At 40.1% G+C, this 13,611-nt stretch overlaps 1 protein-coding gene across 2 annotated transcripts in view; it reads right to left on the bottom strand.

Annotated features, from left to right (window-relative positions):
* LOC118477859 overlaps positions 1 to 13,611 on the bottom strand; it is a 41,575-nt gene that overhangs the window by 10,132 nt on the left and 17,832 nt on the right. For both annotated transcript variants that reach the window (XM_035970376.1, XM_035970377.1), the window contains exons 2-7: positions 11,253 to 11,392; positions 9,113 to 9,265; positions 8,278 to 8,431; positions 5,009 to 6,833; positions 3,868 to 3,981; positions 732 to 3,131 (exon numbers count right to left, since the gene is read on the bottom strand). In XM_035970376.1, coding sequence (XP_035826269.1) covers positions 732 to 3,131; positions 3,868 to 3,981; positions 5,009 to 6,833; positions 8,278 to 8,431; positions 9,113 to 9,265; positions 11,253 to 11,392 — 4,786 coding nt within the window. The remainder of the gene's footprint in view (positions 1 to 731; positions 3,132 to 3,867; positions 3,982 to 5,008; positions 6,834 to 8,277; positions 8,432 to 9,112; positions 9,266 to 11,252; positions 11,393 to 13,611) is intronic.

Here is a 13,611-nt window from a genome sequence, read left to right as displayed (position 1 = left end):
ATTTTTAATACAATGTCATTTTTTTAAATAAGAAAAAGCAAAAAAAGCTAGTTGCTGAAGAACATTACATAAAACCATACCTATTTTTTAAACATTTGTATTTTATTGTCTTTAATATAAGTATTTTATTGCCCCCATTTGCCACAATTTAGATCACTCAGGAGATGGGCTCCCGACACGTGCCTGTTAGGGCCAAACCCATGCTGAGAGGGATACAAAATCCTAGCAGAAAGACAGATACTCCACAAAAATTATCCCCACCCGAGAATTGAACTCGGATCTCCTGCATGCAGCCACCAGTTGCCTAACCGTTACACCATCGACGCCGGTACCTTTGCAAGTGTGGTTTCAAAAACATTACTAAAATATGGCTGCTCACACAAACACACTATCTCTTTACTATATACTACACTGATCAATGCTACTGTATATCTTTTCTGAACTCTTAGTTTTCATTGGAACCAAGAACTTCTGAAGTGGACATGCATCCTATTCATATACATTACAAGCTATTTCTTTCCTAGTATATAAATAATACAAATATAATATAATATTTCATTGGTTGAAACACCATTCTAGCTATGGGTCTGCTCTACCATAATTAATATGAAATTTATACACACAAAATAAAGGCGAGGAAAAAGTAGCAATTGTCAATACAAGTACTGAAATTCTATTCCAGACATTCTACACAGAATTGAGGACTAAACTGCTATGCCATGAAAACTTACTAAAATTTGTTAGTGCTGCTGTCGCGGGCACTATCACCCCACTGCTTGTTGTGTGGTCCGTGGAACCAGACAGCGATGCCCTTTGACCATCCCTGGCTGCAGAAAGAGAAGGTTCCTTATCCTCACTCGCAGCCCTTGTCCTGTTCTTAGCTTTGGTAGACTCTGGACTTTTGGCAGAAGTGGCACGACCTGCAGGCGACTCTCTCCTGCTTCTGTAGTACGTAGAGCTTTGCTTACCATCGTCTCTGGGATGCCACGGCTCGGCTGAAGGTCTTACCTCTTCCCTGTCACTGGAGCAAGCAGCTGAGGGTTTTATGACGCCACTGTAACTTGAACTAGCAGCAGAGGATCTGCTCTGAAGACCTTTCTCTCTGGCCATCACTGCTGCTGGAAACTCATCAACTTCATAGTCTTGAAAACGTCTTGTCCCAATGCTCTTGCTGTCCTTACTGAGATGGGAGAAGGACTGTTTAGGCAAGTCTTCAAATTGTGATAAAGACATTATTGGTGGCTTCTTGCTACCTTCAGCAGGATCCTTAAGTGGTGAGAAACGTGACCTTTTCTTGAGCTTTGAAATCTTCCTAGGATCAGCCCTTTCACAGCTACTTTCATCACTGATCACTATTATGTTCCTTGAAAGTGGGCTGTTTTCATTCCACAAAAGGGACTCTGATGGTGCCCTGTTCTTTTCGGTATCTCTGAACACAATTCGATGTTTTGTATCTTTCTTAACACCAGAATTACAGGGGCTCTCGACATACTCAGGACTGCTTGTGAACCTTGAGTGACTCCTGGTCTTCTCAGGAAGTACTTTAGAAGATGTGGGGTCCAACTTCAAAAGTGGCAATTCTTCAATACTGTCATTCCTTTTTCTGTTACTACTGGTTTGAAAATCTTTGTCCTTAGGATAACTGTGCATCCACTTCAAACCTGAATCACTAGATACTCTATCAAGCAACACATTAGCTGATGAAGATGACACAAGAGAATCTTTCAAAATAAACTTTGGAGATACTCTTTTGGCTGTTGAAACCAACAGGTACTCCTCCGTAGGTGTACCTGGACATTTTCTCTTTCCATGCATTAAAGAAGTGTGACCTCCGACAGGGAACTGTGAAGCCTTTTCTCCTGAATTCATACGACTGCTATCCACTTTGGTAAAAACTTCTTTCACATCAGAAAATTCAAAATGAGGTTTTTTTTCCAGCTCCAAGGCTAAGCCCTGAGCAAGTGTTTTATCAGCATCCTCTGATGTTGCACCAGTATCCGACCTGAGCTCTTTTGGACTGGCATTGGACACAGGTAGTACTTCATCAACCCTCTGCGCTTTAGTTTCCCCAAATGAATCATTCGTCGAGTTATCTGACCATAAGACATTATTATACAGTTCTCTCGACCATTCATGTTCAAAGCTCGGTAACCGTGATTGTGAACGGGTGTCCTTAGCTTCTGCACCAAAAGTAGTAGTAACATTCACTGGGTCTTCACTTTGTTTACCATAGACTTCCTCTTTTACACTAGAACTATGGTCTTTATGAAAATACAAGCTACGCTCTGAGGAATCTTTATGTGCCATGGCTGATTCTGAACCCTGAAAATGGAGGGGACCATTCTGATTAGAATCGTTGAAATGAAACAATCTACTTTCTTTCTGCTGGTCAGACATTTCTTTATCAGAGCACAGTCGTTCTTCATTCAACTGGTCAACAATCTGATAAGACTTTTCGAGCTGTTCACTTGATGGCTTCTCACATAGCAGTTCCTCTGTCAACACAGCTGTCTGAGACACTGAAAAAGCCTTGCCATCACCAAACAATTCACTGCTCTTTGAGAAAATGTTTTCTGATATACAGGTTTTTGTTTCGCTCTCATTCATCAATTCAGTTGTCTGAGCATGCATCAACAACTCTTGACCATAAGACATTTTTTTCTCCCCCTTTGCCTCAGCACTTGCCGTTATTTTGTGGGAATGATTCCAAAGTCCTGGTGTATCTATCCCAGGAGACTGACCTAACTTTGTCGCAATATGTTCCCCCTTTGGGTCATCCAACGAAGGGGAATTGCACAAATTCTTGAGTTCAGTTAGTGTCTTCTTAGGATAATCTAATTCAATGGATTTCTCCACTGTCTTAGCACAAGGTATCCCCTCTCGACTGTTCGACTCTGGGAACAGCGCTGGTTTCTTTGTGTAGACTGCCCCCTCAGAGTGAACTGATGGGATAACTTTCACAATCTTTATGCTGGCCTCCGGCTGGTTGTATTGCCCGCGTCTCCAACCTTTGATACGATGCATCACTTCCCTCAGACATTTAGGTACCAGTCTTGGGTCTCTTGCTGGACCTGTGATCACCTCTACAAGACTGTAGTCGGTCTTTGCCAGTTCTGGATCCACTTTGAGCTCTGGGTAAGAAAAAATTTCAAAACAAATGGTAACGGAAGCAAAACATTTTTTTAAAAATTGATGTCCAGCTTTTTAAATTTACGGTGGGTTGACATAAAAATGGCTAGATCTTGGCAAATTTTTTTCCCCTTAAGATTAGTATAGTTTTACAGCATTTTCAATACAATTAGGTCATATAAGTCCCAATGATTACAGTGGTGTTGCTAAGGAGTATCATACAAGGAAAAGAAGGAGGAGAGATAAGGATGACAGATGTTTGATAATAAAGAAGGAGCAAACCACACCAGAACACCTGAAAGAAGGAGGAAACCACACCAGAACTGAACACCTGCCAACCAACCATGGCAAGGATGGATTAAAACAATAGTAACACAATAAGATATAGAAGGAACACAAATCACAACATCAGGGCAATCCCTACTAATAACTTGGGCTGCAAAAGTTATTGAACTTTAGAAAAATAAAAGCAGAGCAGAGGATCTCTTAAAATGTGCATCCCGCCCCCTAAAAATAGGTCAATGCTGTGGAGGTTAAAAGTCCTGTATCAGACTGTGACACAGTCACATTTAACCAATAGGCAAGACAGGAACAACAGATGCACTGGAAACACCCCCCCCCCTCCCCAACAACATGGTAGCCCCAGAGTGCACTAGAACACCCACCCATCAATCCCACTAAAGACAAAATGGGAAATACACGAGAAAATAACTTGTATAGACACGGCGACAATCATACTTATTGGGCTGTGGTCAAAAGAGATCCTTTCTGGGGTCCTGATAGACTTGAGGTGTCTGAGAGGATGACACCCTGTTTTCATTGTTCTCATATTTTTAATGGAACCCTCAGTCTCTGCAATAAATCAAAGACAAATTTATAATAAATGCAACAATAACATAAAAATTTCACAATTTAAAAACAAAGCATTACAATACAGAAAATAAAGAGCTCCTCACAACAGAACCTCTCAGGTTGCAGGCTCAAAATTGATTTTTGATTTCTTATTTATTTTTGTTGTTGTTGTTTGTTTTTTTTGGGGGGGGGTCATACTTTACTTCCGCAAAGATGGAATTTAGATAATTTAGATCATTGAGCTAAATAAGAGTTCATCCTAAGAGACAGATGGATATATATAAAAATACTTAATAAAGAAACTTTCATAGGAAGTAAACATAAATCTGTGGGTACCAGAAAAATCTGAAGAGTTACACAACAGATGAGTGATCACAGGATCATCTTTATGTCAAACAAGAAAGACTAGATAATATAAAGAGACTTCCAACTTATGACACTTTGTACCCCTTTAACTCTGTTTATACAAGCCTATTTGGTCAAAACAATGCTTTACATAACCATGGTATTTCCATCTTCTTTTCAAAACATTGAGACTTACAATTCCACAATAATACTCTTCAAACATGACTTATTAATTGTCATACAAAGACAATTCTCATCAAAACCAAAGTAAAAGACAAACTAAACAATAAGTATGGTCGAGAAATGTAGCAGAGAGCATTTTCTCTCGTGTGCTGTGTACAAAAATTTTAATGTCTCTTTCAACACGAAGATCATTTATGAGGATGGACCTCTGAACTTGACGTCCACATCTCGAATAGTACAAAGCCAGGAGGGTGGAGAGCCTTGAAAATCCCCCTCCCCTCCCTTTCCCTTAACCCTAGCTGCACACCACATCACAAATGTTATTGTGAAATAATCAAAAGAAAACAATCATTACTTTACAAAATGAAAAAAAGATTGTAAAATTTAGTATTCACTTTTTTTCTCGATATAAGGGAGAATTCACTTTTCCCTTGCGCATGCCCAAAAAAAAAAACAACTATGTGTGAACAACTCAATAAGTAAATCAGAAATTACAAACCTGATGTAGCATAATCCTTGCAGTGTTTTTTTGCCTTCTCATACTCTGCATGCAGAACATCCAGCTCTTTTTCTTCATTTTTGCTCAAACAGCGCCCAACTTTCTTTTTTTCCCAATACATTATTTTCTTTTTCAGCCTTCTGAGGTGGACAACATAATACCGATAAGGAACTGGGGACTGCTTTCTGACAACAGAGATGCCTTGATCACCACCAACTTTAAATTTTTGCTCCAAATTGTCGGTATCCTGCTGTGGCATCACGGACAACATGTGTTTAGTCTTCGAGGTCTTTAGTACATTGCTTGCATCAGGGGCAGAAGGCCTGGCTAGAGGGGTCCCTAACCACTGCTGCTCCTCCTTGTCAACCTTTGGTGAAGATGGCAATGATGGGAGTGAATATCGAGAAGAAAGAGGAAGAAGCTTTGGCGGCAGTGGAGGTGGCGGTGGTGGCGGAGGTGATGAAGACAAGAAGCAGTCCTGAAAGGGCAGACCTTCTGTCTGACGACTACTGTACTGGTTAAAAGATTGCACCATGTTCCCAATAGCATGTGCCCGCATCTCATGGGTCTGTGTAGGTGGTGGAGACTTCTGAAGCAATGCTTGCATGTCAACAGCATGTCCTACGCCTGCAGATTCTTCAGAGAGTCTAACACTTAATTTCGGGACGAGAGCTTCTGAATCACAGCTTTGAAAAGTTGAACCTGACCATTCGGTGGCTAATGAATTATGGTGAGGGTTCCCCAATGAATAAATTAGATCTAAGCTGGGGGAAGCTGTTGGCTCTGATAGACTAGCACATTCTTTATCTTGTACGGATGAGCTTGTGGTCTGGGTTTCCTGTGGCTCAGAGTCTTTGATGTTGTCACTGACAGGTTTGATGACAGAACAAGAACCAGCCAATATTTGCTCACCCTCTGAGGAATTACAAAAATTTGAAGCCTGGGGAAAAGCTGTACTCTCTTCTTTCACTTGATGGATACAAATAACAGCATTGTCAAAACTTTCCATAGAAACATCTTCTTTTTCTATATCATCTATACTACTTGTATTATTCCGATCTCCACTACTCCCAGCCACTGTCTGCCCATCTTCTTGTTCGGAAGCTACACTAGGACTAGTCTTACTGGCAACTGGGAATTCAAGTGCAAGACTATGTTGACAGAAAGGTTCATGAACCGTGTTGCAACCAGAATGCATGCCTGAAAGACTGTCACGCTCCCTTTCTCCAGCATCTCTATCTTCCGCCGATGAAGAGTGCTCAGACTCCGTCGCTTTGGGTAAGTTGTAGTCAAAACAAGAATTTAAGTCAAAGGTGTCTGGCTCTCCAACCTCATCCATTGTTTGACACAGGAACCCGTCCTCCGTTTTTTCTAACATCTCTTTAGTAAATACCTCATCCTTGCACTCTTGGTCTGTAGACTCAGCACCAAGATCCCCTGTCAGGGTTGAAACCTCATTGTTTGAAACAGGCTTGTCAAGACTTGAATGACAGGTGGACAAACTTGGGCCCTCAGCTTCAAATAATCTGTTTGATGTCGTAATGTTGTTATCTTCAGGAGTTGACACTACTGAATGCAACATCGGGAAAACAGATGAAGATGATGAAACTGCCACATCTGTAAGGGGACCCTCCAACGTATCTGTAGCAGATCTTGAAGACTGGGTAAGATTTGTATTTGCGCTTAAAACTGCCACATCTGTACAGGACTGCTTCAGCGTTTCAATGGAAGACGAAGGCAAGGTAAGATTTTCACTCACACTTGGTACAGAGTCCTCATCGTTTGTTAATATAATACGTCGGGAATCTTCTATGTCCGGTACATCCTGAGGATATCAAATGGATCAACTGTAAAGCAACCCATTATTTTCATTTTTAAAACTGAGAAGAGGCATCACTTTTACTTTTAGTGAGAGCTATCAAAAACAGAAAAGAGTCATAAGATAAAGTACATAAGCTTTCAATCAAGATAACATAGCTTTCAATCAAGATATTTTTTAGATATTCTGCAAATTCACACAGGGTAAAACATAAGCGACAAGGGGAAAAAAACATGCACAATCATTTTTAACTATATATCTCTCCTGCTGGCAAATACTACTTTGGTTATAATCAAACAGCAATGACCCTCTGATATTCCACCAAATCATGATGAGCTGTTACAAAAGATTACTGTTGTCCATTATTGACACAGACACGTGTTGATATCTGGAAAATCTTCTCGTCCACCCCCCACCTCCTATTTTTGGTGCCGATATTTGCAGGTTACGTAAACATGTGTTAAACTGGTGCAAACAGTTATGTTTCACAAAAAACAAAGAAAGAAAAACAACTAGAAAAAGTGGAATTGTTTAATAGGTGATGATGATGATGATGATGATGATGATGATGATGATGATAATGATGAAGATGATGAAGATGATGATGGTGGTGGTGGTAACGATGATGATGCTGTAATACTGTAAATGATGTGCATGTTATTCTTAGTGTTATGTGAATTTTTATATTTTTTTTAATGTCTGGAATATATCTAAACTGACAGACCAGAAACTCCAACCATTATTTTCAACAAGAAAAGAATGAAGCCCCCCCCCCCCCCCCCCCATTGTGTCCTGTTACTGTACAAGTACATTATGTCAAGTCAAAGAAATAACAAATAGAAAAAAAAACATGCAAGAAAAGAACCCAGCATCTCACATAATCTTGTATATTTGCATGCCTTCGTCCTTTGAGTCATGCAGTGCCAGCCAGCCAGGTTGATGTGTACATGGCATCACAATTGCTCAGGTTCTAGTTTGTTTGTTTTTTTAATAGTTTTAATAAATTTTACAGCACTTGCAACACAAATTGGTCATATAACTGCCAAAGATTAGACATTTTACCAGAAAGTAACATACAAGAAAGAAAAGGAGGAGGTGAGATGAGGACAATAAGGGGTTTGATAGGAAAGAAGGAGTAAACCACACCAGAGCACCCACCAACCAAGCTCTTGCTCAGGTTCCAGAGAAGCCATTGTAAAATATTATCTTGCTGTGAGTGTACCCAAAGACCAGGCATTAGAATAACTGATATCTAACAGTTTTCAAGCGTCCTCATGAAATGATTGTTTTCGCTCCATTTTTTTAATTTAAAGAAATGTATACACACACAACACGGTGGATGGGTCCTAAAACAGACAACAACCACTTTTTCCCCCACTTTTATGACAGATGACCAAAGCCACATTAAACATTAAACACAGAAAGTAAAAAGCCCCCTTTTCTGCCATACCTTGTTAGATGTGACCATTGATGACAGAGTGTCCTCTCCATTGGAAAAACCCCCAGTTGTTGAAGGATCTGGAAATGTTTCGACCATATCAGCCAAATTCTTGCGAGCTTCAAAATCTTGAATGTCATCTGGTGTGAGTAACTTCTCCGGTTCACTGAGACAAAGTGTTTTGATTATAATCATTAAGTCACATTGACGGGATGAAAGGTACACTTAACACTGAATCACACTGCTTACAAAAGTAGTAGAAAATGTGTGTATTATAATGGTGTAACAGCCTATCCTAGTCCATATTACTGAGTCGTGTATCTGAGCACTATAAAAATTGCCTCATCATCACACTGTGTACAAGTTCAGTTGTAAATTGCTCACTACCACTCAGTCTCACCCACTGCACACTGACAAACAAAAAAAACAGGCCATAACATGCAAGAATCAGTCATGCTGTGGAAAAAGAACCCATTACACCTTGCTAGAAAACAGAGAGAATGAATTTAAACTAACTAAAGAAAAACGGAGAGGTACAAAATGTAGACACAGACTGACATGACTGACAAGGAAATAAAATTACTACAATTTTCCTGGATCAGGAGAACACAACGGAACACAACAGTAATTTAGACCAGCAGAGACAATGTTTTAATATTTGACAACGACAAACAACTAACAACAACAAAAAAGGAAAAGCACCTTAATATAACACCCCCATCACCCTTATGAAAAGTTTCTTATTAAATTGCAGTAGATTTGAAGCAAAAATGTCCCCAGTAAGTATCTTCAGTTAAGCTACAAACATGTCAATGGACAATTTAAATCATAAAATCTACAAGCTTACATCTCTTGGTCTTGTGCAGATACTTCCGAGCGCTTGAACCTGTAATTGGCAAAACGACGATATGTCGCCTGGTTCCTCTGTCCATGCAAATGGCACTGTCTTCCAGACCACTTAAACGTACTTGAGGTCATGCACGTCATCAGCTCATTCAAACTGTTGAGGCAGAATAAATAGTGAGACACTGATATAAAGAACAAGCCCTGGCAGTAAAAATAGTTCTTTATATCAGCAACACACACACACACAAACATACTTTTTCTCATAGCCCTTTTCGGTGATAGTAATAGGAAAAGTATACATGGTACATATCATGTACAGTAACTTATTTCATCCCAAAAGAAGGAAAAAAAGAAATTATGGATGTTTTCTGCTTCTCCCTTTCTCCTACATCCATGATTAACTTTTGCACGTCCCAAGAACATAAGACCCCCCCCCCCCCCCCCCACATTGACTATGAATTAGTCTCTCAATTTCTCCACACTTTGTTTTGCCTCCGCGAAGCTCACTGTCACAATTATCTGCTCATGGTCTTCAATGTTCGAGAAGACCCAGAAAATACGAAATCACTTTCACAACAACAGGATTTGATTATCTTTTGTACAACAAGAAGCAAGTGAAGATGGAGATGAAGCGATTATAAACAGGATGAAAAAGAGGCCAAACGAGCGCATCACCCCTATTTTTAGACCGACGCACGCAACGCGTATGAAACTCCAGTGTACCCGCTAGCCGCAGAGCCCCATTAAAAAGTGTGTGGGCAGTGTGTAGTCACTGTGTAGACAGACTCGCATGGCAGTTGGGCAACTCTTGGTTCCATCAACTCATAGAGATGGGCTGGTTCACTGCTTCAGTTGTAAATAAGAAGGAAAGACTTGTGGGGCAAGAAAATTGGTGCATTACAGCCGTCAGCTCGTCATTGTTTATTCATTAAATGCTTCATTATATAAATAATAGAAAGAAAGGAAAAAAAGGGACAAAGAAATGAGTTCTTTATTTCTGTCAGTTCTAAAGAGCGTTTTTTTAGGTTTGTTTTGTTTTAGTACAGGTTTTACTGCGCTCGCAACTGCATAAGGTCATATGAGCGCCAGGAGATTAGAGGTGTTAAAGAGAGTAACAAATACAAAAAACAAGGGGAGATAAAGACGATAGAGGTTTGATAGCAAAGAAGGAGCAAACCACACCAGAGCACCCGCCAACCACCCACTTTTTATAGGTGTGCTCTACTGTAAATCACTTTTTCAAAGACTTCTTGTTTTAAAATATATATGAAATGACAACACCCACCACTCAACATGCTTCAGGAGTGTAAAATAATGTATAGTTTCATAATATGAAAAATAAGGGAAAAGCAGATAATGCAAGAATGAAATCAAAAGAAAATTGTGACTTATGCTATTGAGAAAAACAAGCACCAAGTTTTAAACCATTAAATATTATCTAACAAGCACAGTGCAAACTAAACAAATTGGTGACAACGCCAGCACCTCTACAGTTTTACTTGGATAAAGATAAAAATATAAATAGACAGACAAAGAATAGAGAGCATTTAAGAAGACAAAGTCTTCAGGAATCAAACTTTAAGGGATCTTTAACATGTGCAACTTGCACATAGGCCCTTCGAGATTTTTCTCCCTTTTCCGAGAAGGCTAAGAGTAGATCTTTTCTACCAGAAAATCTGGGGTGTGGCTGAAAGACAGCGGTAAGAAGGAGCCAAGGAGTAGCAGTAGAAAGGCTGCAGAAAGAGTCAGGGGCTCAGAGGAGGGGGTGGGGGCAGAAAGAGGAGACGAAAGCAACCGACAGAACATGGCTAGAGAGCAGGAAAGGAGGTAAAAGGTGCCAATTTTAGAGAAGAAAAATGTTCGTCATTACCCGGATTCGAACCCGGGACCTTTGAATGAGAGGCCAACAGCTTAACCTCTAGGCCATGAGAGCCCCCGAACTCTGTTTTTATGGAGACATAAAAGATGTTGAGCCGAGACATAAAAGATGTTGAGCCAAAAAACAAAAAATACTAAAAATATTGTCAAACTTTAGAAAAAAATGCCTGTTTTTTTTTTAAATTTCAATATTTTGACGAGCGCCTGATTTCACACGATGCTTCCCACATTTTCATCAACACAACATGCAAGATATTACTTACCTGTAGACCAAGTCAAAAGAGGCGTATTTCTTCCCCTCTCTCTGTACCTTGTGCTCAGGCCGACTGTATGGATGGGCACGACGACCTTTCCGGTCATCTGCTATCTGCTCAACTCCTCTGCCACGGACAGGTTGGCCCTGCTAGAGAATTGAATGGAGAAAAAAGTACAATCTATAACCAAAGACTTTTAACAACTGTTAGAAAAACTACCATCCCAAAAAGTTACTAAAAAATACAGGCCACCAACTAATTTAAGGACTTTTATGCACTACAGTCAAAGATGACCTTGACAGAGGGGAAAATCCCAAAGACAAGACTTGAAACCATCTGAATCACCATGGTCTCCAACCTGCCTGCAACGACATCAAATAAATATATATATTTCATCTCTGAAAGGAAGAAACAATTTGAAAAGTGTGCAGCCAATGGAACTTTAACTTGTTATACTTTTTTTTTTCTCTGGCATCAGCAGCAAATTTAAACATTTGTCCCAAAGAAATTATTTTTTTCTTTCTCTTTGCTAGCCCTGCCCCTGTGTGTATCTTGTTCTGTTAGCTTCTTACACGGCACAAATGTCAATACAATGTGAACATGACTGTTCAATCCTACCCTGAGATTTATTATCAACATAGCCTAACACGTTTTCATCATACTCCTGACAAATAAAGGTAACAGTCACCAGCATGTCAACCATAAAGCACTAAAATATTCCATCACAGAATGCTTTGTTCTTAATATTATGACAATATCAGATGAAATAAGTGTAGAAAGATTGCTGCATCATTTCAGGACAGAAACAGAGAGTAATTTAAAGGTCTCCTAGACTGTCATATATTTGTGTTATTGTGGCATTTCAATTTCAGTGCACAAGAACAAAATACTGCCACACATGTTTTCCTCCTACTCCTATTACACCAGATACCCAGCGGGTGGACACGAGCGACCACTATGAGACAGAGTAGAATAGAGGGGTAGGGATAGGGGAAGGGTTAGGGTTAGGATAAGGGGTCTAAGGGTTAGAGTTTGGGGTAGGGTAAGAGTTTGGGGTAGGGGTAGGGTTTGGTCTTTTCTTTATAATTGTGTTTGTTGGGTGACCACCCCAGCAAACACAATTTGAAAAGACATAACCTACAAGTACCCACAAAACCTCAGCCCAGGTCAAAATAAAAAAACTAACTTCCTGATTTAATCCAAACCCTGGACTTCCCTCACGTTTTATTTCATAGATAGTGGTCATTCGTTACGGAATTCCCCCCTTAAAAAATACCCAGATCTGTGAAATTCTGAAAATGGAGCGTTTCAGCCTTCAGGCAAAACTTAAACATTTGGACTCCATTCTGATTCAAACAGTTCACCCGTCTGCAAGATAGCCACAGTCTTACAGTGAGTATTTAAAGTCCGTAGGTTGACTGGGCCACATTGATCGTTAAAAACAACAAGGTAATTTAATACAGTAGTCTCCGCCTAAGGTCCCACTGCTTATGGTCCCGGTTAGGCATATACATACATATATATAAAGTCACCCCTAACATCCCGCACTGAAGGAGCTACATTCCGCTAAGAGTCCAATTTTCAGGTCATAATTTACTTTTTTTTCTTCTTTATTTAAGAAGAAAAAAAAAAAGAAAGAAATCTGGGCACGCTCAACTGATCAACCAAGTAGCGAAAATGTGCAATCATTGTACGGTCCGTCACGTCACTGATCATTCACCCTCATGAATGCTATCAAACCTCTGTTGTAAATCTCGATAACGGTTACCATGTTTACCCCAGACAGGATCGCACGAAAGTGTGAACTCGTCGATGCCTTGCTTTCCCCGATCTCCTGAGCCGTCTGCCTGATCTTACATCACACACTAGGTGGGGAGAGCCAACAAGCAAGCGTCAGACTGCATTCTATCAAACAGTGAACTCATAGACGTTTACGTTTTCCCGACCATCGCTCTTGTCTTTCAGTTTTGCACTCTAACTTCCTAGACAGACTGGCACCCATACTCAAGGACTGTCCGATAGCCTTTGCATAAATGGGGTCATCTGTTGGCAGTGAACCTGCCTTTCATTATTATTTTAAAATTTGGTCGGTGTGGTCACAACGGTCGTGACAACCCAACTATTTATGATGCATCATGACATGGGCAGGGAACTCCGTAACGGTTAAAGATGGAAAGCAATAAATTTTTGATTGGGGGGCATTGCTTGAAACCAACTAGTTCCCACCTGACACACTATTTTTTTTTAGGCCGCCTCTATTTCTCTGAACATTCGGAAAAAAAACTGAAACTCTTCTGCGAACCGTTTCCGTTCTCGAGATTTGTTGATAATACTTGCGAATGGAATGGGGCGTGAGTGTGTGTGTAGA

The sequence above is a fragment of the Aplysia californica genome, unplaced genomic scaffold (assembly GCF_000002075.1).
Source record: "Aplysia californica isolate F4 #8 unplaced genomic scaffold, AplCal3.0 scaffold00260, whole genome shotgun sequence".
Taxonomy (NCBI): domain Eukaryota; kingdom Metazoa; phylum Mollusca; class Gastropoda; order Aplysiida; family Aplysiidae; genus Aplysia; species Aplysia californica.
Note: the sequence above shows the minus strand (reverse complement) of the source record. Positions and strands in the feature narration are given on the sequence as shown.